At 40.9% G+C, this 24,073-nt stretch overlaps 1 protein-coding gene across 1 annotated transcript in view; it reads left to right on the plus strand.

Annotated features, from left to right (window-relative positions):
• The first annotated feature begins 506 nt into the window (after positions 1-506).
• AFF3 (AF4/FMR2 family member 3) overlaps positions 507-24,073 on the plus strand; it is a 547,917-nt gene continuing 524,350 nt past the window's right edge. The window contains exons 1-2 of the mRNA XM_036028289.1: positions 507-643; positions 795-908. Coding sequence (XP_035884182.1) covers positions 856-908 — 53 coding nt within the window. The 5' untranslated portion in view covers positions 507-643; positions 795-855. The remainder of the gene's footprint in view (positions 644-794; positions 909-24,073) is intronic.

Genomic DNA, 24,073 nt, shown 5'->3' on the forward strand with positions numbered 1-24,073 from the left:
TTAATTTCCCTTAACTTACTGACTCCAGATATTTTAAACGGTTTGTTTACGGCGCTGCTGGAGGCGGCACAGTTAACTCTCACGGGCCTGGGGCAGTCCCGAATTTCCTGGCACCGACTCTAGGTCAGTAGCTTCCCCGCCGCGGGGGGCCCGGCAGGGTCAAAGTGGATCGTGGGTGCAAAACTAGAGCGTGTGGACCGGGAGGAGCGGGCGGGCCAGGGCGGGCGGCGGTACGAGCGCTAGGCAGCCCGCTCAGCATCCCCCGCCCGGCGCCGCCGCCTGACCCTCCGCCACACTGGCAGGGCCGCCCCAGGCGTCCCGGAACTGCCGCGTCGAGCGGGCGCCAGAGGTGCGGGGGAGCAAAGCAGCTCGGCCTGCGGGTGCCGCGGGACCCCAAGGGGCCGCGCGGGGAGCGCAAGGGCGCGCGGGCGGGCGCGGCGCGGGGCTCCGGGTGCGCGCGCCTCGGCCTCGCCCGCGCACACGCGCCTCCCTGAGGAGAAAGAGGCGGCGGGCGGCGCGGAGCGCGGCGGCGGGGGCAGCGGGCCGGGCCGCGGTGGGGCGGGGAGGAGGAGGGGCAGGCGCGGCGGCGGCGCGGCGAGCTAGCGGCTCTCCGGAGTGTGCCTGCGCGGGAGCCGGCGAGCGGGTGAGTGTGGCCGCTGCTGCCCAGCCGGCGCGTCGGGGGCGGGGGGCGAGGGGAGCCCGACCAAGGTGGGGGGGTGATGAGGGGGACGGGCGGCGGCGGCGGCTGCCCCGGCGCGGCTGGGATGCACCTTGAGCGCCGTTTTTCGTTGCAGCGCGCGGGCGGCCCGAGCCTCGGCGGCGGCGGCAGCAGCACTGACACCGACACCTCCCACCATGGACAGCTTCGACTTAGCACTGCTCCAGGAATGGGACCTGGAGTCTCTGTGGTGAGTCCCCGCGCGGGCCTCCGGGGCGGGCGGGAGCGACGAAGGTTCCGCCAGAGCCTCACCTGGGCCGGGGGCTGCGCCGTGGGGGTGGGGTGGGTCCGGGCGCCCGCCGCGCCCGCTTCTTTCTGCCCTACCGGGTGGCTGCACGGCCGCCTGCTCGTCTTCTTGCCCCGTTTCCAGTCTCCTCTCCCCGGTGCTGCCCGCCCTAGCCCAGGGGCGGATGATCTGGGGAGCCAGGGGCAGAGCGCAGCCATGGAAAGAAAAAAAAGAACCGATTTCTAGAACGTGTCAATAGTGTCCGGACCCACCCTTCGATACCCTAGCCCCTCTCTCCTGCCTTCCGTCCCCTGAACCCCTTCCCTCTTCTCCGAGAGCATCGGGTTCACACGAGCGACCCCCTGGAGTTGAGGCTGCAGCAAAGTGCCCTTAGAGGATGCTCCAGCCACTGCTTGTCAGCGCCGGGTTTTGGCCGCTGCGTGCTTTTTGCCCCTCCCACCCACTCCCACCCGAGATGGAAGTGAGCACCAGGGCACGGGGCGAATGTTTCACCGTGTGGGAATTCAAGAGGCCTTGGCCCAGGGACAGTCATTTCCTCGAGGTTCACAATTCCTTTGGGCCCTTTCTGCACACCTCTGCACAGTCGTCCTCCTCCTCTTACCCACTCCACCCACCCGCGCCGCGCGCAGCCCTTTCTGCCCGGTTCGGGACTCAAAGCCCGGGGTGCCTATGGCCTGGGAACCCTCCGGGTTCTGTGCCCCGGTTCTCACATTGAGGAGCTGCTAGAAGCAGTTTAATTCCGGTTGCGGGTGTTCTAAAAATCTCATTGGCTGCTTCTACATCTTTCTAACTGCACCCCCCCCCCCACCCCCGTCATCGCCTAATGTTTCCAACTAGTCCCGTTCAGGTGGTAAAATTACTGCCTGCATATTATTCCTGGAGGAACTTGTGTTCTGTTTAATATTTACGGGAATGAACATCTGCTGAAACAAGCATATTAACTGTACTGTGTTCTGCCTCTGGTAATCGCTTATTGTAGAGCTGAGCTTTTTGGGCGGGGGGGGGGGGTGCGGTTAAATCCGTAAGGAGTTCACATGTCTTCAACTCCAAGTGGTGTGCACATGAATATTCAAAGTGAGGTTTTAAAGCTAAACTGCTTTATGATTTATAAATCATAGATTGTCGAGATGATATGTGGATGTATGTATATTTTCAGTGATTTAGCTTTGTAGTGACTTTTATCTTTCTAAAGCCAGGTGTCACAAATTTGACACAAAGCTACCGCATTATGGAGCAGTTTCTTATAAAATACATGAGGATGGGCCCTAATGTAATAAAACTTTTATATGTTACACTGTGGAAAATTGGGAACTTCAAAGAGCCAGTATAGAAAGAATATGAAACATGTTATTACTCTATAAAAGTTGCTAATTACTGTGTTGTTGCTCCCAGGGATATTTCAGCCTCTCATTTACAGATACCTATTATTTTACAGATTTACATTTAGGAATGTTGGTTTCTAGCACAAATTCTGTAGGTTTCTAGGTAGAAACTGTGCCTTAAAATGACATTTGCTTTTGAACGCAGTTTTTCAGTCAAAGGGAAGAACTTACTGTTTTGTCATATTTTCATGCTGCTTGTCTGCCTGCTGACTCAAATTGAAGCCTCCTAATGATTTCTATGAGTAATATTTTGAAAGTATCAGCCATAACCTGTGGGCTTTTCCAGCATAGGGCCTTGAGCCTATTTCCCTTTGCATCCTTAGTTCCCAGGTGAGTTATGTGGAGCACAGTTACACAATAAATGTCTGTTGAATTGACTTGAAAGTTACAATAGCCACAATATACTTACTATTTTAGAAGTGTAAAAATAATAATTTTTTTAAAGTTGCTATACATGATATCAGATTTTAGTTAATGTATCAACTTATTTTTGGCTTATGAAAGCATGTTGGCTGTCTTGCTTACAATATAGGACAGTTTGGCTTGACTGAGGGAGTGTTTCTAGTTTATAGATGTAGAATTACATTTTACAAAAGCTTATATATTTCTGGTAAAGATAAACCAAACTGCTTGAGTTTGTATTTTAATATAGATGTTTTCTCAGTCATAGATGAATTTTTGGATGGTATTTTCTAGCTCAATTTTGTGGTTTACTTTTAAGCTTATAAGTTTTTAAGTTTATGGTTTGCTTTTAAGCTTACAGGTGATCCAAAGTAACTAACATTTGTGTACTTTTTGTGGGTCAGATGTTTTCATATCCATCGTTTTCTTATTTGAATATCATAACAATCCTAGAGGTGGCAAGTGGTAGTAGTCCCATTTTATAAATAAGGAAGTAGTGGCTTTGAGCTGTAAAGTGACTTTACTGAGACTATAAAACAAATGGACAGTTAGTGAACACTTACCATTTACCACTTTTTAAAATCTATTACGAGTTAACTCTTCTAAATACATCATATGTTTGCCTGGCTAGTGTGGCTCAATTGGTTGATGTGTCGTCCCATAACTGAAAGATTGCAGGTTCGATTCCTGGTCAGGGCACATACCTAGGTTTCGAGTTCGATCCCCCACCCCTGGTTGGGGGCCCATACAGGAGGTAACCAATTGATGCTTCTCTCTCTCATCAATGTTTCCCTCTCTCCCTTCCTCCCATTCCTCCTCTCTCTCTAAAAGCAATAAAAACATGTCCTTGGGTGAGGATAAAAAAATACTTCTCATGTTGTAAGTTTATTTAATCCTCACAACAACCTTGGAAGCAACTATGACAATTATTCCCATTTTACAGATTGGGAGATTGAGGGTGGGAAAGCTCAGATAATTTGCCCAGGGTCATGTGTCTAGAACCTGTATTCAATCAACTAGGCATTAATTGCAAGGCTCAGTTTTCTGATTTCAAAAACCCAGTGCATTTTTTACAGTCCTGCAAATGTCTCTCAGTTTATGATGGTGGCTCTGAAATTAATCACAAAACAAAATTTTGATGGACTGGAAATTAAGGTTTTCTTAAAATATGAAAGAAAAAGTCAGAGCCCTGAATGATATTGATCTAAAACTAAAAATTTGAAAACAAAATACCACTATTTAGGAAATTATGCCTACCCTATATGAATTAACATATATTTAAAATATATAGAAATTTAATATAAATATATTTATATAAATACACACATATTTAAAATAACCATGTAATAATAAAATAAAGACCACAAAAAACTTCTTTCCTTAATTTATCTTTGAAAAACACTTTTCTTTGTAGAGAGTGGGGGGAGGTATAGGTTAATGGAAAAAAGAATGGTATTTTAATCCCTAACAATTTTTTTTTTAATTGGTGGGCATTATTTTCCAATAAAACATATTGCATTTTGTTAGTTATGACTGTAGGTTTGAACCTGAGCTAGCTTAATCTAGTGGTCACAGAAAATGTCCCCAGATGACTGTATAGATAATATGAAGAGAAAAGCTCGGTACTGTTGAATATAATCAGTATAGACAATTAGTTGATAATTCAAGAACCATCTCTTCTGCCTCTTTACACACCCTCCCTCCCCAACTCAGAAACACCTACACTTATTTTTCAAGGGAGGTTTTTTTACCTCCATATAGCGGCTTCAACTTTTCTTTTCAGACAAACCCTAAAGTTGAGAAGAAATTTCCACCTTTAATTCCATTTCCCATTTCTGATTTGAAGCAAGAGTGGACAGTTTGGAACATGGGAAGACACTCATTCTGCACCTGATCCACAGCTCTTCACCTGTAGAGTTGAATACCTGAAGATTTTGGGATTCAGTCAGTTTGCAGGGGCAGATATCCAGAGGAACAGTGCCTCTTCCCAGGCTCCCACTCCGTTCCTCCTGCTCTTCTTCCTGCTTTCCACCCGCTTTTGATCAGCTGCTGGGCATATAAGCCATTCCTTAGGGACTTTAAAATAATGACCATTCCTTTTAAAAGGCTAACCACTGCATTTACTCACTTAACAAATATTTATTGATCATCTCTGAAGTACAGGACTTTGTGCTGGTTGCTGTAGGAATACAAAGATGAATAAATTGTGAGTTGGTATATTATTTTCTAGTAGGGGAATGAGAAGGGTGAAAAAGGGAGTTTTCAACATTTTTTAAAATTTTATTTATTTATTTACTTGATTTTATTTATTTATTTTTAGAGAGGGAAGGGAGGGAGAAAGAGAGAGGCAGAAACATCAGTGTGTGGTTGCTGGGTGCCGTGGCCTGCAACCCAGGCATGTGCCCTGACTGGGAATCGAACCTGCCATGCTTTGGTTCGCAGCCCGAGCTCAATCCACTGAGCTATGCCAGCCAGGGCTGTTTTCAACATCTTTGATCCAGAAGAGAGAAAGAACACACTTAGGACTGGGGTGGGTGGTGGAGGAAGGAAAGAGGAAAAATTGAGTTGCATGTGTGTGTTTTTTTAAGGCTTTGAAGGAAAAGATGGCCTTTGAACTAAGCCTTGGAAGATGAATGGAACTTTTACATGTGGTGGGGGTGGGGCATAGTCAGGGCATAGAGGCATCTTGGGCAAAGAAAGAACTTGAACAAAGGCTTTCATGGCGTTTCTGAAAATCCTTTCATGAATTGTGGAGTTACCTATACCAAGTGTTTTAAAGGTGCAGAACTTAGCAATCATGACTTGTTTTTAGTGAATGAGAAAAGTTTTCCAAAGTGAACTTAGTCAAAATGGGATGCAATCTTCCTTAAATATAAACACATTTTAGTTATTGAGGAGAAAGTCTATCGCAATACAGTAGAAAATATTTAGATTCCTCTTTGCTGCTCCTTCCCCCAACAGCTTTATGTAGGCCAGAATCCATTTATTTTTGTCCAAATAGGCATTATACTTTATATTCTTTCAAATTTGAACCTTTGAAGTTGTAATTCATGGATATTTCATACTCATTAATTTCTTCAGTAACCATTCTTAGAGTATTAGGAATAGCATGGGTCCTGTAGAGCAATGGGTTTCAAATGTTTGAGACCATGACTCACAGCAACAAGCATGTTTAACATTGCAGTGCACTATGTTCAAGAACACACGTGCACATGACAGAGACAAAAATGTCATGAAGTTAACACTTATTTGTACTATGTGTGATGCACTTTGACAATTTTTTTTTTGCTTTTTAAAAAAATTTTTCTTGTTCATGTGTTTCAAAAAACAAAACAAAATAAAATCCCCCACTGTAGGGATGCAAAGGAGAGTTTGCTGGGATCGCGCAGGAGATTAAGCAAAAGCTGATACTGACTGTTTCAGGTGGACGAGAACATGTCCCCTTGAGAGAGTGAGACCTTCATGGTTAAGTGGCATTTGACACGTATCCTGGAGAGATAGAAGTTTAGGAGAAAATAAAAGGGAGGAAAGTCCACCAGGAGGGAAGACTGCAAATAGAAATAAGGAGAATGAAGTGTGGAGCTTTCCTGGTGAAGATGAAGTTACTACCTGAATTGGGGTGGGGATGGACTGTGCTCTGTTGGCGGCGGCAGTCGAATCAGAGCTGTTACAACTTAGTCTCCACATGGTGCTCCCTGTAGTGCCTAGAGACACTCTTAGTCCTCTCAGGTTAGCAGCCAGTGGACATAGCCAGGCCATGGCTTCTTCCAGGCCTCCTTAGACAGGCTTTCCTGGCCCTTTCTCGTGTCAAAAAACTGCCCCAGACCCCTGATTTTGACCCTCAGGTGCCTTGATTCTTTCCTCCAGTCCCAACAAAGCAAACATTTTTTAAGGCCTACCCCACCCCTTTTGTCAGTCCTTAGAGGTCAGAACAGCTCACCAGGACACAAAGAGCAGAAGTTGAGGTGCACAGTGATGAGACCACCTCCCTCACTCAGGTGGGTTGAGTCTGGGCCTTAGTTCTGTAATGATTGATCTAGAGCAGCAATTTTTAACCATTTTCATCTCATGGCACACAACTAATTACTAAAATTCTGTGGCATGCCAAAAAATGTATTTTTGACAATCTGACAAAAAGATAGGTATAATTTTGAATTATTCACACTGGCTGGCTCTTGTTTTATGGCTGTTGTCATTTTTTAAAATTTGACAATGTAAGGAAAAAGAGGTTAGTGCCCCTGACTAAATAGTAGGGTATTGCATGTTTTAAAATTCTTGTTGCACACTGGTTGAAAATCGCTTGGTTAGAGCAGTGCAGTTGGTGGTACTCAATCTCATTGGCTAGAAGTGGCTGTGTGATTGGCTGTGGCACTCTCATTGGCTTAGAACCCCAGAGGTAGCAAAGGGTCTCAGTAGGTATGGTGTGAATACAGGGATTGGGCAAAAGTACAATAGGTTTACAGTTGTTCATATGGAAAAATATGTAATATGGGAGTAAACTCCATTTTGCATATCCACAACTGTAAACCTACTTTTGCTCATCTCTATGTATTTCCAAGAAGAGTGGCTTCCAGGCCCAGGGCCTGTGGGCTGCTGCCTTGAAGGGGCTGGTGGCCAGTGTGAAGGAGGCAGGGAGATGTGGATGGGAAGCAGTGAAGTGCTGGGGTCAAGGAACTGATTACTTCATCCACCCAGTGCCATAGGTGGTGTGTTTAGGAGCAAGCCAGGTGGGGAGACTGGTTAATTCAGGGCACAGAGGACTGGAGTTCAACTGGGGACCACCAGGATAACAGGGAGGATGCACACTGGATGTGCAGATGGGGTTTTAACCAAATGCCTTTTTTTTTCCAAATGCCTTTAGATGACGCTAAGGATAAGTATTGTGTCAGGAGAAATGACTTTTTCCTGTACTCCAGATTCTCCCTTGTGAAAATGTAGGAGGGTTATAAAATGCTAAGAATCTATTTTGGGAGAATGTCCCTCTGAACCAGAGTAGGTCTACTCAATGACACTTTAGGTTTAGCAACTTGAACTGAGACCCTTTCGAATAATATTGATTAAAGTAACAGTCACATTAGGAAAAAAATTAATCTCTTAAAATAGAATGCAAGATTTGTGTGTGTGTGTGAGAGAGAGAGAATGGTATTTGTAACCTGGAATAAATTTGCCTATTTAAATTTTCTTTATTTTGGGAATAAAACCTTGGTGGCAAAATCAAGGCCATAAAAGATGATTTTAATATCATTTAATGGTAACATAATGTTTCCTTGTTTTATTTCAAAGTGAAATCCATAAAACTTATATTCAGTGTTGCCTGTTTCCTTTTGTCTGGGAATTTAATTGAAGTTCCTGAATTCAGCTGTCTCTAGCCTTGCTTTCTCTTTGGCCCTAGGCAGCTCACAGTTTTTCCCATTTCCTATTCTCAGTCTTGGTTTAATCACTTATAAAATGACAGCACTTATACTGGCCTACCTCATAAGGTTGTGGTGTTAATAATAAGTGTCAATTGCTTTGTGAATGCCAAATGTAGTTCTTTTGTACCCTTTGCTTCCCTAAAAATGCCTTTTCATCATAAACAAGGAAGGATACAGAAAGGCCACACTGGGCTAGGTCATCCTTCTGGTGCAGTTCTGTCCCTGGTGATGGGACCCTGGGACATTTTTAAAGTAGAGATTGGTAGTTTTCTTAGTTGTACATCATATTCTAGCAGACAAATATTCCCTTGTTTATGATTGTACTGTTAACATATGCAGATACATTAACCATTACATAATCTTTGATGTTTCACTGAGAATGTATTGAATTACTACCCATTACATCACATGACTTCATTTGGCACTGTGGGTCTCATTAAATTATGTCAGGCTAATCACAATTTAGTTTCAATAGAAACAAAATACATAGTTACACCAGGGTAGGAGGATACTATACCATCCAAATAGTGTGAGTCTCTGGACACTAACACCTGAGGACATGAGAGAGGCCCTCAGAGTGCCTGAAGGAGTTGGGAGGGAGGACTAGAGCTGTTCTGGGTTGCTCAAGGGCAGAAGAGAAGTAGACGGGACAGTATCTAACAGTGATGTGACACCCTCTGTTTTAGAGGTCACAATTAGCTGTTTCTCAGAGGTTGTAGACCCCCTGCCAGGTACTTTCTGGAAAGAGATTCCTAGGTTAGGTAAGTGGACCAGCAGCAGTAAGTTATCTATGAGAGTCCTTCTGCCTTCAGAAGTCTATGATAATTCCAGTGGAATGGTCATAGTGGGTTGTGGGTTGTGGAATCAAGAGTGCTGAAGTCATCAATTGTATGAATTGTACTTGTGTCTTTTGCCTCTGTAATTTTTCCACTCACGTGTGGATAAAGGCAGAAGTAAACTCCTTCACGTAATTTCTTCCCAGGAGGTTCATTGTTGACTGAGGTAAACAAAAATGTCTATAATTTGGAGACCACACTAACAAAGAAACTCAGTTTACAGCTATGTGCTTAAGTGGATACTGAAATTTTTTTTCCTTTTATATGGACAGGAAATGGGTTTTCACAAATCCTCTCTTGTCATACCTGTACTGTTTCACATGAAATATGAAGTGACAGAATGAAGTTTTTGTCAGTGCCCATTGAAACGTTAATTAGTGACCTGGCAGTTTAGATAGAAAAAGGCTTTGCAGGGGTGTCCAGCCTTTTGGCGTCCCTGGGCCACATTGGAAGAAGAGTTGTCTTGGGCCACACATTAAATACATTGCAACAGGTAATCACAAAAAAATCACATAATGTTTTAAGTAAATTTACGATTGTCTCCATTCATAGCCATCCTGAGCTGCATGTGGCCCATGGGCTGCAGGTTGGACACCCTTGTGTCTAATGGATCATCACCAGTTCTGGGAAATAACCTGGCTTTGTTTTTACATTTAAAAATATATTTATTTTTCTATCAAATATGTTGTGAGGAAGAAGAGACCTGAGGCTTAGGAAACTGTTTTGAGGATGTAGGTCAGTGTATTCTCTTTGTTAACCACCACCCAGGTCCGTGCTTCCTAGACACGTGCATCCAGATGAGTTAGGGATCTTGATGAAATACTGGTTTCGACTTAATAGATCCAGGGCGGGACTCTGATTCTGCATTTCTGATCAACTCCCGGGCACTACTGCTGGTCCACAGACCTAACTCTGAGTAGAAAGAACTAAAGGGATAAAAATGCCTTTAAACAGAAGCTCTTTCAAAATACTTCATTTTTCCTCTTTATGTTGGGGAGGCTTTGTATACTAGCATTACAATTCCATAATGCTGGGAGGTTACATTTAGATGTAGCATTTATTTTATTTTTGTGTGTCTTTCTGGTATTTCTAATGAGTGAGGGGGTGGTTAATTGTATCCTAGTGGGGATATAGTGGGAAATAAACATGAAAACCTAAATAAACAAAGTTTGTAATACATAGGCTAATTACTTTTTACAGCTTTACAGTTCTTGTCAATCCTTCAAAGGCTGCATCCTTCTGAGTCACAAGAGAATGCTGAGTAATTAGATAGTCTTACAGACACTTCTGGATTTGTCAAGATTCTCACAACAGCTCCTGTAGGTGCCCAGGACTCAGACCAAATGTCCACCTTCTCTCCCAGCTGTTCCCTCTTTCTGAGAGAACTGGGGGTGGTGGAGGTGGCATTGGTGTGGGGGGTGTGTGGCTCTTTGCAGAATTACTGCACTACCCTGTGGCCGTAGGTGCAAACTGCAACTTTCCTGGTGTCCTAGGAGCAATCACAGTTTAGCTCCAAGTAGAGCCAATGGCAAATGTAACCCCCTATGGGGACCTTCTATCCCAGGACAGCCAGCCACCCTCTCTCTCAGCCCTCACCACAGTGCCATGAGTCCATCAGGTGGTCAGACTGAGCTGCAGTTTCTGTGTTTAATTTCCAGTCTTATTTCATTAGAAAAAATATGTGCAGATAGGACTGATTATGTGAGTAAACATAGCACAATTGGCTTTGAATGTGCTGTGAGATTGGCGGGAAGTTTATTTACTTTATCTTCTTAATGAGGGTTTGGGTGTGTGCATCACACCACATCACACACATACTGCTATTCTCTGAGATGGCAGAGGAAACTGTTGCTAATAAGAGAAAGCCAGATTTGGTTTAAACAATTGTGGATATTTCAGATTTGAAAAGATAGCTGACTTTTCGGGAACAGTAGTGTCCAATTTAAATCTTGCAGCCTTGAGACACATGTGAACCCCCAGAGGAAGTACTTGCAATAGTTTTTAGCCCATTGTTTGGGGCAGTACTTTTCATTCATGCTTCTAGTTGTCATGATACTGCCATATACATCATAATGCATTATGCTATCTAATTGTATTTAGCCATTTCTTGTGATATGCAATGGTATGTACCACTGATGTGATTTTTCCTTCTAGACTGTTGCCCTCAGCACAGAGACAGGTTAGGCCTGTCTAAATGCTTGGTGGTTGCTTTGGTGTGTACTAGTGTCATCCAGTTCATGTATTTTCTTCACACTGGAGAAAACACTTTATTGGCTGTCAGTGTATGGTATGAAGAATGGTGTAGTCAGGTGATTTAGACAACTCTTGGGGGGAAAAGGACTCTCGGAGTCAGTGGTTTGCTCAGGTGGGTCTTAAGGAAAAACTTCTTTTTTGTTCTTTACGAAAAAAAAAAACACTACTGATGATGGTCAGTTAATTTTGTACTTTGGTTACATTATTCAGGGTTTGGGCCTGGACTAAGAAGACAGGCAGTCAGCAGGCCCTGTTTGCTCCCTTTCATGCCAACCATATTCCATGGCAGGGAGCCTGTGGTGTCCTTTCTCAGAAATGCTGAGGTGGAAAGTGCCGTTGGAGGTTGAGGACTTTACCTCAGACGAAGAGGCAGGTATCTTTACTGACCTAGTACTGCAGTTTACTGAGATAGAGGTTTAGGATCCAGAATGTTTGGTCCCTCTGCTTTCTGAAGTCTTCTGCTCAGCCCCTCTCCTGGTCTGTAGCCGTGGCGGATTCACCTCTTGGAAAGTGTAGCTTTAGAGACCCTCTGAGTCAAACATATGAACCGTCTGTTACAGACATCAGTGTTAGCAGTCACAGGAAGACTATATTACTGCAAATGACATCTGTTTGCAATAGACTTCTCTTTTCAATGTAAAATCAAGTAGTTTACTGTTTTATAGTGGTATACCTCTATATCACTATACCTCTAGCTGTGTAACTGTCTGGGAGGAAGACTTCAGCCTGCCCTGTGGTCAGGACCCAGGCTGAGTGATGCAGATGAAGTCCGTGCTATGTCTGAGCAGCACTGATCGTCTCCCATTGTGGGATAATCTGAGCTCAGGACAGATGATGTGTGCAGAGCTTGCTGAGTCCTTCTTAGAAGCAAGTCCATGCACAGGAGAGGGCTGCTCAGCTGGTGCCACATGGATTTTCCTATTTGTGTTTCTTTCATTGAAGATAGGCCCTTCCCTATAATATGGCATGGCCTCTTCTGAGAACTACACCTTTCATGTGACTGTCCTTTAGAGTGTTTGTCCTTTAATAAATAGAGTTTAATCTTTTAGTATGCAGAATACCTGAGAAAAGTCTTCCGTGGGAAAGCTGGTGAGTTTTATCAACTACCTAGTCACCCTTCTTTCCTCTTTCCTACTCTTCCACTTGAATTATAATTTCAAGGCTGAGTTAACAAGTTCTGAGTATGAAAATTAAATATTTATAGTCTAAAAAGAAAGTATAGTTTTTTAGTTTCTAATGTTTAGGTAGATAATTAGTTACAAAAATTAATTTCTGTTCTTTTCCTTACTCTTACCCACAGCAGGATAAAAAGTAATGCTTTTAAGTCTTAAAATATTATGTATACAAATGTAAACCAGTACCAATGCTTTAACCTGCTCGTTGTAAGTTTCTTTGTCTAGATTTTGTAGACTTTGTAGGTTTCTGGATTGAGATAAACAACCATTAATTGAGCTAGACACAGAAGTGAATAGATTGCCTTTTTCGTTCTTGATGTCTTTATACTTTAGCCTGGAACAGATTATATCAAATAATCTCTGTAGGGTTTTTACATGCTCTGATAGGGAATTCTAAGGAGGACACAGAAGGGTAGGTAACCCCACCGATTGTGGAGTTTTAGGGAAGAGTTCCTGGAGAAAGTAACTTCTGTTTGAGTTGTAAAGGATAAATTGGAGTCAGTCAGGCTGGGAGCAGGAGGGGTGTGGTTGGTGCAGAAATGTCAGCAAAGGCAAATCGGTGGGAAAAACATGCATGTTGTGGGCAGTAGCAGCAACATGGGTAAATTGCAGGTCTGGAGCATTAAAGGTGGAGAGTGACAGAAGATGAGTTGGGGCAATGGAGGCCCAGGGGCTAGGCCTTGGAGGGCCCCAAGTGGCATTCCCAGGAGCTTGAACATTTTCTAGGAGGTGCTGGCCTGCTGTTGAGAGGGCTGTGAACAGGTGAACACAGTGGTCACATTTGCATTATATTATTTCTAGAAGGTGTTTTCCATGGATGAATCTGGTGGCTCGGGGATCAGGAGGTCAGGCAGGGTGTCATAGCACTTAGCCCAGGCCAGTGAGGATGGAGAGAAGGAGAGGGATTAGAGAGATGTGTAGGGGATGGTGTTGACAGAACTTAGCAATTGACTGGATGGGAAGAATGATGGAGATGAGGGGCCAAAGTTGCTTTTAGAATACTCAGCTTGTGTGATGAAGTAGGAGGAGCAAGCTGAGTGGGGTAAGATAAAGTGTTTGGATTTGAATATGTTGCCCTGAAGTGCTTGTGGGCCATCCAGGTGAATTTGCCTGCAGAAAGTTTGCTGTGTGATAATGATGTTTGGAAAGAAGGTTAGGACAGAAATAAAGATCTGGGAGTTATCAACATGCAGGTGCTGGTGACAGCTGTGACATTGGACAATATTTTCCAGGGAGAGTGAAGAGAGAATGAGAAGTAGGCTGAGGACACTGGAAGGGCCGTGGGAGGGAAAGCAGTGTAGGAAGGAGTTTGAAAAGAAATGGCTGGGGAGGGCAGAGACCAGGAGAAAGTAGAGTCCATGATCAGCTGCTTTAGAGCAGTCACTGAACTTGGGAAGGTTTAGGTGGTCTGTGGAGTGGACAGTGGGGGTGAAAGAATGAATGGGAGGTTGGGGAGTGAATGCTGAAAATGAATGCTCTCACTCTTGAGGGGAAAGGTGGGCAACTGATGGAGGAAGTTCTCAGAGAAGGAAGTAGGTAGGCCAGACTCATAATAAGAGGAAGAGCACGTGGGTGATGATAGATGTGGATAAGTTGGGCTGTGGAAACTTTTAAAACACATCTGTGAGAAATGGAAGTTTCGGAGAATGGAATTACAGAAAAGAGGATAACCTCAAATATTAGCCTCTGAAATGTCAATGGTAAGTGTTTCATAGATTTTTTTGAATCAGTGACTAATCAATGAAAAGTCTGCATAAGCCACTTTAGCATAAATTTATGTCATACCATCCATAATTTATTTATTATTTAATTTTAAAGATTTTATTTATTTATTTTTAGAGAGAGGGGAAGGGAGGAAGAAAAAGAGGGAAAGAAACATCAGTGTGTCATTGCCTCTCACGTGGCCCCCACTGGGGACCTGGCCCACAACCCAGGCATGTGCCTTGACTGGGAATCGAACCAGTGACCCAGCCGGTTCACAGCTGGTGCTCAATCCACTGAGCTACACCAGCCAGGGCCCCATCTATAATTTCATTACAGTGTTTATACAAATAGTTTTGATCCAGAAGTAATTACATGAGGCTACAGAGCCAGGAAAAATTAGTTGACTTTTCTAATTGTGGACTATTAAATGGATTTTTAGAAATCATCTTCAGACACACAAGACTGAGAGGTACCCTAGGGTGTTCCGACATTGAATGGCATAACTCCTTAAAAGGGCACTTAGCCCATCTGGCCTAAGGGCTTCTTATTGTTTCTTATGTGTAAGGAAGTTTAGTGAGTCCTTTACCTATACCATATCTCATTTACTCGGCATAATCTCTCATGTAGTTTCTGTTAGTCCACATTTTATAGAGAAGGAAACAAAGGTGTGAAGTATTGTAACTTGCCCAAAGACCCATCACTAGTATGTGCCTAGCTGGGGTTTTACCCAGACAGTCTGGCTCCAGAGTCCTTACACGTGGCCACTGTGCTAGGAGAAGTGTTTGTCCACGCCATGACAGAATTGTGGGGCATGAGTTCTGAGGTCTTTTCTAACCTCAAAATATTTATGATTATATACACACACACACACAGACATATACATACACCTATGGTCTTCAGCAGGTATAGTGAGGTATGTATGGAAAAAAATCTTGAGGTTTACTTGGGCTTTTAAACTCAGAATGAATAATATGCACTGTCTAAATTATTCTGTATTTTGGGCAAGAATTATCTGTAATTCATTGTCATTTAGGGTACTGATTTTCTGTCAGTATTTAAAATGTATAAAATGTACATATATACACTGTATATATCTTCTCTTAATTATTTGTATACTCATAAAACCACTAATTTGAAAAGCATTATGTGTGAAGAAAATGGTAACAACTGTTTACTATAGCTGGTCAAATCTATTGTAACACCTAAATGTAGCTTTATTAATAACAATAATAATGGTGTAGCAATAAAATTAGTAAAATTGCCTATGAAAATAATCTGAAATAATTGTGTTAAGGTGATTCTTTTTCATGTAGATTATCTTGAATTTATTTTGTTTAGTGCCTACATAAAGACAAACTTTTCTAGCTATATGACTGATGTTATAAAAAAGTGTTGTTTCGATGACAAGGGAAGAGTACATGGGCTTAATTTATGTCACAAGATATCTGGGTGAAGTAAAATTAATAGATTCTTGGCCTAAGGAATTGTGACATATTGAAACACATGACAAGAATAACTTTAAATGTGGTCTTTAAAAATTCTTGAGAATAAGACACATTCTAAGGTAGGTTAAAAAAAAAAAAACCCAGTTGGCTGAATTCCAGAAGGACATCATTTAATAATAGGAAAGGAAAGGGGTTAGGGACCAGCATGCAGTGTGTTCAAATTCTGACTGTGATTTACCAGGTGTGTTATCTTAAACAGGTAACTTAACCTTTCTGAGCCTCGGTTCCCTTAAGTACAAAATGGAGGTAGTAATGCCTCTGCCACTGGTTTGTTATGAAGATTAAAAGAACTTCACATAAATAGCCATAGGAGGACCTCGAAATATGGTAACTTTATTATAATTCTTCTTTTCCTTCTGTCGTTACTTAATGTTCTTCTTTTTTGATTAGCAATTATATTCAATGGTTATATCCATTGTGTTGCTTAAAACACTCAGAGTTATGTGTGAGTTGTTATTTCAGGTTTTATCTTTTTTTAAACTGATACCTTTTTTTGAGGTCTGGTCTTGTGTTTATTTAATGACTATGGCAGATGGGTAGGGAGGAGAGTCTAATACTTTCTCCTGCAGTGCACAAGGATGTATTCTTATGACTTTACAACCTTCCTCAGTGCTGATATAATGAGTCCTAGGCATTGTAGGTGCTAAGAAATATTTTAAAACATTTTTGTATGTATTTTAATGAAAACAACTTGAAAATTGGTGAAACAGTTACATTGTTAAATTGTGTTGTTTAGGTAAACATAGGAGCAATGACTTTTGATAGCCCAAATGACAAAATTTCTAGTAATTCTTTTCTGTCAGTGACAAACTGATGTCTTTCTACTATTTCAGATGAATGGCTATCCCTTGACCTCCTGTATTTACTTTGATCCATACCCATGTGCTGGCTCCTCAGTTTCTGGACTTAGAATGACCCCGTATTCTCCAGTTGGATGACAGCCCACTCTGGTCTTGGGACAGTAAACCCAAGTCATGGATTCATTGTTTCTGTGGACTTCAGATTTGGGTGCTTTCTGTTTTCTTGATTCCCCTCTGTCATAATTGCCTTAATTGCTGATACAGAACCTAGGATAGCTTTACATCAAAGCGCTTGATTCTGGCAAACTTGGAGATGAGTCATTACATACTTCTTTCATACTGAATTGTGAAATCAACATCCTCAAACAGTTATTTATGACCTCTACCAGGGAAATTAAAGTGACAAAGGAGGTTAGATGTTAGGATTACAGTTTGTATGAGTTGGCTTTTGTCTGCCGATGCTGTGGTAATAAACAACCCCCAGATCTCAGAGGCTTAGTTTCAGAGTGTAGTTCTTGTCCATGTTAGTTGTCTACTAGAACTTCTCCAAGTTCTTGCCCATGTTACATGGTAGTTGAAGGTCAGCTGTGCTGTAGTGTCTTTTTCACTCTAGGAACCCAGGCTGACAGAGAGGTACCTTTTCACTTGCTGAAGGGAAAAGAGGAGCTTGTGCTGTATGGGGCAGATGGGGCAGATGTCATATGGCTGCCATTTCACTGGCCTAATAAATCATAAGGCCAAGCATGATATCAGGAGGGTGGGGAAATACCCTCCTTTCACAGAGCAGTACTGCAAGTCACATGGTGGCCAGCAGGATGCTGTCCTCCTAAAAGGAGGGCAGTGAAAAGTGGAAAACAATGGTACAGTGTTCTTTGCAGTTAATCAGTATTTTTAAATTACAGAAAGGTAGGAACATTTACAAAAGAGCCTATAGAACTGTCTGGTAGCATGTTATTTTATATTATAGGTGATTTCTGCCATTGGCCAGTGGCTTTCTTTTTACTGAATTTCTCTTTTTTGAATTTTCATTGTAAAAAGAGGAACTGATGAAAAAGTTGATGAAATGTTTTCATTCAGAGAGCCAAAGTTTCCACAATATAGGCTTACAGCATTAGGGAAATTGTTTTTAAAAAGTATGCCTATTTAATATTTTATCTCTAAACAATTTGCCTTTACCATGTAGAAAATAATACTGTAACTCAATTATTATGCCCTGATTCTTAAATTAATAATTTGACTTTCCTTGCTTATACCTAATTATAATCAAATTGTGAATGAAGAACAAAATCAATACACATATTGGAAGGGAATTAGGTGATAAATTCAGTTTTACAGAAAAATTGGGTCCTATTGATGTTTTATTTTTAACCAAACGTTTACTTATAACTTGAGCCCACTTTCAGTTTTTGAAAGAATTTAATCCCCCACAACAAAAGAAGATGTGGGGACCTATAGCTACATAGGGAAGGATAAATGACTACTGATGTAAATGAATGAATATGTTAGTTTATTGAGGTCCTGAGGTAGAGGGTACAAGCTAGAACTTAGCAAAATCTCTCAGTTTAGGCTTACCCTTGGCCCACTTTAGGCCTTATGGATTTTAGAATAGGTAGGGTCTGTATTCAAGTCTTCAGAAAAGTAATAAATATAATCCTTCTCTGAAACATAGAACAATATTCCTTTCTTTGTATATTTGGTTTTTATTACCTATAAAAAAGCACATTCAATATTGTTAGAATCAGATACCACTTTTTTGTTAATTCTTATGAGATTTAAAAAGGAAACAGTCTACACCAATACTATGAAGTGCTTAATGTTAAACATCTCTGGAAGACTGGACCAAAGTAAAAATATAAAATAAATAAGTGAAAATTTAGTTGTTGCTTTCTAGTTTGAGCATCATGATTCAATATTTTGAACTGATTGCAACTGCTATAAAGTAAAGAAAACCCAATAGAGGAGAATTAAAACTTGAAGAGATTAATGTTCTTTAGTGGGTCTAACAGAAGATCTTTTGTTGCTTCAAAATCTTTTCTAACTCTCATCACTTAACCTTCTTGGCTATCTTAACAAAGTAGCTTTCCTTCCACATTTTCTAAAATTGTGTATACCATGAAACATTTCTCAACCAAATATCATAGTTTTAAAAAAGCTAAAGTAAATTCTGAATTTTATATTCTCTATAGTCAGGTTGAGATTAATGACATTAAAAAAGCAATACAATATTTTTAGTTGCTAGTAATTAGTGATAGAAACATGAATCATTGATAGTTTTACATTTTATTTTGTATATTGCCCTCACATCCTGCAGCCTTGCTGAATGTATTTGTTAGTCCTAACAGTTGTGAGTGTGTGTGTGTATTCCTTGGGATTTTATATATACTGGTACATGATCACATCATCTAAGAATAGAGATAGTTGTGTTTCTTCCTTTCCACTCTGGATACCTTTTCTTTTTCTTGCCTGACTGGTCTATTAGAGCTCCCAGGACAGCATTGAATAGCAGAGGTAAGAGTGGATGGACATCCTTTGCTTATTCCTGATCTTAGGAGGAAAGGTTTCAGTCATTTGCTATTAAGTGTGATGTTATCTGTGGATTTTCGTAGGTTTTTTTAGCAGGTTGGTGAAGTTCCTTTCTATTCCTAGTTTGATGAGTGCTTTTATCATGAAAGAGTATTTGATTTTGTGAAAGGCTTTTTCTGCATCTATTAAGGTGGCCATGTAGATTTTGTCCTTAATTCTGTGAGTGTGGTTTATTACATTGATTTTTGTATGTCGAACCAACCTTGCATTCTTTGAATATCTATCTCACTTAGTCATGACATATAAAATCCTTTTGTACACTGCTGGATTCATTTTGCTAGTACTTTATTGAATGACTTCTTTTGAAAACAGTTTTTTTCTAAATGTTTTTTTTTTTTTTGCTATTAGAAGCTCATAAACACTGGAGAGAAAATAAAGGAACATATCTTTTCCAGCGCTTCCCCATGGAAATATAGAAGCTTCATTTCTGGCATATTCTGAATGGCTGACCTTTAAGTGATAATCAAATTTCACAATTCCCACGTAATGTTACTTATTATATGACAAGTTCAGATTTAAGGTCTTGACCTGTGCAAGTCACTCAATTTTTTTAGATTAGTTTCCTAATCAGTAAACAGGATTATAAGAAACAAATAAAATATGCTATGTGAATGTGCTCATAAGATATTATATGATGGCAAAATATAATTGTTTATGTAAGTATGTAAACAATTATTTAACCCAAGGGTCATAAATACAAATACCTTCCTTCTGGGCCAAGAAGACCAAGTAAATGTCTGAAGCAGTAACACAATTGGATGTGATGGGGGTTGTGGCCAGTTGGAAGATTTGTAACCTTGCTTCACAACATTCAAATTCAAAGTGAAAACAAACCAATCAACCACAATAAAATGAACAAAATAAACCCCAACCCCCCACTGTTCTGGCCAGACATCATGTATCTGCCTCTTCTGTAGAACCTCTGATTCTAAAACAGAAAGGCCCCTTTTAATAGAATGAGCTTGGTAATAGATGCATTTAAGGTAATAGACGCATTTAATATATTTCCTGGACTTGAACTTTTACCTGGATTATCCCAATGTCCTTACTATACAAGGAACCACCATCTTGTTTTTCTCACCATCACTTTCTATTGGGTATGTGAATTCTTTGACAGTACAGCCGTATGCTTCATAATTTTCACAAACCAGCTGTTTATTATTGATAAACACTTTCTGTGGTTTCTTTAACAAGTAAACAAAGTCAGTATTTGTATTTTCTTGGTACCCTAGTATTTGAGAGAGAGATTTCTACAGTTTTCTAACTACAGTAAGTCAGGTGCTGGTATCTTGAAACCTGTGTAGGAGGTTCTTTTGGAGAAAGAGGTGGTAGCTCAGCATCTGCACAAGGTTTGCTAAGTAGCCCAGCCACAGCAGTGACTGTGGTCCACCTTAGGAGTTCTCTTTGTTTAGTAGGATGTAGTCATAGGAACTTGTGATCATAAGTATCAAGCTACTACTCTGCAGGAAGGAGAGTGCTAGTTTGGAACACAGAAAAAGTACTATGGCCCCTGCTCCAGGGAAGCATGAAGTCTGGTTGGAGAGAAACCGGTATCCATACGATAGCTCCAGAAGCTGGAGTCACATATTCTTAGCTCCGTTTGGAGGGAAGCTTGGAGATTATTTGTCCAGCCCAGGTCCCTCATTTTACAGTACAGAAAGCCGATAGTCACAATTAAACATTAGTCTGGGGTTCTCAAATCTAGCAGCTTTCTAGAATTGCCTCAGAATCCTGAGTCTCTGGCATTAGGGGACTAGAAATTTATATTGAGATACAAAAGACTCACAGTTCTGTATGATTCTGACATAGCCAGTTTGATTAATGGATTTGGGAATGGTAATAGGCTGTGAGTAGTTTTGGAGTTTAAGGTATAGGGAGCTGAGTAATAGAAGGCTTGCAAGTTGCAATCAAGAATAGTAGGATTGAGGTGGACTGGGAACTTTGTGGATAGAAGAGTGATTGGTGAGGGCATGGAGTTGGAAATTGGTGTGGCTAAGGTGGTGAGTAAGATGTTTTACATCAAATGACTCTCGGATAATTGCAGGGGCTGTAGGGGAGTTCATATACTTGCATTGATAAAGAACTAAAACATGCCTAAGACATCCTAATCATCACTTTGACTTTGTGTATGTTGGGGAGGGGAGGGATGGAGAAGATTTTAAGAAAGTGTTTGATTGCATTACAAGTAATTCTGTAATCCCAAATTTATTGTATTTATCAAGTGTATTTTTTCTAGTTAATCATTAGTGTGATGGTTAGAATCTTCATTGCTTTCTCCAAATTATTTTGAGACAGACACTGATCATTTTGTATACTCAATTACTGTATTTCCTGGCAATAAAGTAGTTGATATGCAGTATGCTAATAACCATGCTAAAGAAGTGCACTGTGATAACCATTGGAAACATCCACATTTATCAACTATATTTTGTTGAAGACAATTTTATTCTCTCAAGCAAGTTATCTGTATGATATTTTAAATATTATGATATATTAAATTGTACAATATCTTCATAGTAAATAAATGTATTTAATCAGTGTACATATGGCAGCAAACAGCATTTCTTTTTTGTAAAAAACATCTGTCCACTTTTTGTATATTTTTATTGTTACGTTCATTTCACTGTCAAAATGTCAAACCTCTTTTGTGTGTGCGTGCTGTGACAGTTCCTCCCTGGTGTGTGACTTTGCTGAAGGCAGGAGTCGTACAGTAGTGATTAAGAGCATGGGCTCTAGACCAGATAGATGTTCCTAGTTCTAATCCCACTCTGCTGCTTGCTCCTTACAGATAATTATTTTATCTACTGTGAACACTGGAAAAGTGTAATACCTATCACAAAGGATTTGTGTCAGATTAAAAGAGTCCATGTGTGTAAAGTGATTTAAAGTTACCTAGTTAATGCTTCTCATTGTGTGCATTAGGGAATCGTATTCTGAGTACTTGCTCAAGATAGAAGTTAGAACCTGGACCAGAACCCAGACCCCTGGTTCCCAGGCTGGGTGAGAAGGGAAGAAAGTCACTTCTCTTTGAAGCACTTCCTCCAGAGTCCTGTCACTTGGTTTGGCTCTTTGTTACTCTCTGTGTCCCTTTCTTCCTCCCTCCTTTTCCTCTTTCTGTACCTTCACCCCATCTCTGCCATCTGTCCCATTCTCTCTCCCTTAGCCTTGTAAAACTGGGGTTCTTAACCTGGAGGTCAGGGAACTCCCTCATGTCATGTGTGCATTTTCCCTCCCCACTCTCCCCTCCCCATTCCTGTTTTGTTCTTTTCTAAGATGAGAGCTTATAGCTTTCATCAGACTCCCAAAGGCACCTGTGACCCCACTTCTGTGAGGGAGGAAGTAGCTCTGGCTGCTCTGTTCCCATCATGAGCAGGAGGCGAGGTAGCACCTGGAGAAGTGTAAGAACTCTAATTCTTTGTTAGTGTTTCTGGCCACAGAGGAGAGTGGATACTAACAGGAATGCTCAGGAAAGCCATTCTGCCAGGCAAAGTGATTTTATGATGAAGACCCTGCTGAATCTCTTCCTGACTGTCTTGAACAAGCTTGGAAGCTTGGAGTTACACAGCCTGAGCATGAAGGCAGTGCAGGCCACGGTTTGGATGGTAAGCCAGTGAGAACTCAGAGCCTCTCTAGGACACCCCCTTTGGCATGGTGGGAGTCAGGGGGCTTAGATTTGTCTCAATTATAAATGAGCTGATTAACAGAATTTCTCATAATTGCTAAAAGAAAAATGTCATTCTATGTTTAAAATAAAATTAAGGAGACTAGTGTTGTATATAAGGACTTACTAAGGAATTCAATACATTATTATAAGAGCCATTTTATAAGAATGCATATCACGCTATATGCCAAGGACTTTTCAAGTATTACTTGTTGCTTGAGTTATCCTGAAGGTCATGACTCAATGATAAAATCATGAGCAGATAGCTTCACATGTACCTTTTATAGCTATATTGTAGCCCTTGATGTTTTTCCTCTTCTATGTAATATCCAAATTGATCATACAACAGCTTTAACACAACTGATACACTTTTTGTGGTGGTAGTGAGATCAAGGGCTTTTTAATATTGGTCTAGCTGGAGGACAGAAGTGATCTCTTCCTGCCCTGGCAGTTACCTGTTGGCATTTAAGTAAGTGTGGCCAGCCAGGTGAGCTTTATCAGAATAACATTCTTTTGCTAAGTATGTGTGACAAAGCCACAGTGAGACTTTGGGAATTTGGACCTGGTCTATATTTAGCACCCAAAAGCCATTGTAGAGCTGTTACTGGTGAGAAGTTTCCAGTCACAGTTCTTGCTAAAGTTACATAATTTAAGCAGATAGGACAGTGGATGGTTTCTTCTCAGGTTTGTTAGTGTGTTCATTTATTTATTCATTAGTTCATATTTTAACATGTTCTAATTTTTCCTGACATTATGTTTACTTATGGGACATTTTTGGAAAGATCTGAATTCTTTGTTTATATATTTATTTATAACCTTCACTTGAGGATATGTGTATTGATTTTAGAGAGCGAGAGAGACAGACAGACATGGATGTGAGAGAGAAATATGCATTGTTTGCCTCCTTGGGTGCTCTGACTGGGGATCAGACCCACAGCCTAGGTATGTGCCCTGACCAGGAATTGAAGCCACCATCCTTTGGTGTATAGAACAATGCTTTGACCAACTGGGCCACCTGACTAGGGTGGATCTGAATAATTTTTGATGAGAAAACTTAAAATGAAAAGTTAACACTCAGAAAACATATAAGCTTATATACATTGGCAAAACCCTCTTTAAAAGCTTTTCAAGGAACTAGATATTAAAAATTACTAAACCAAAGAAGAAATGTCAATAGGAATTTCTCTTTTTAAAAGAATTAAAATAAACATATACACAGGAGCTGTTAGGTTATATCTCATCTTTTCCCCATTAATAGACAGAATTCCTTTACAGAGGCTGCCTTTTGGTCATTATGGAAGAGGTATTGATCAGTGAGGCCAAATGTGGACTTAATCTTTGGCCATGCCTCTCATTAGAATCTAAGTTTTTATTTCCGTATTTATAAAGTAGG

Source organism: Phyllostomus discolor, chromosome 6 (assembly GCF_004126475.2).
Source record: "Phyllostomus discolor isolate MPI-MPIP mPhyDis1 chromosome 6, mPhyDis1.pri.v3, whole genome shotgun sequence".
In the NCBI taxonomy this organism is placed as follows: domain Eukaryota; kingdom Metazoa; phylum Chordata; class Mammalia; order Chiroptera; family Phyllostomidae; genus Phyllostomus; species Phyllostomus discolor.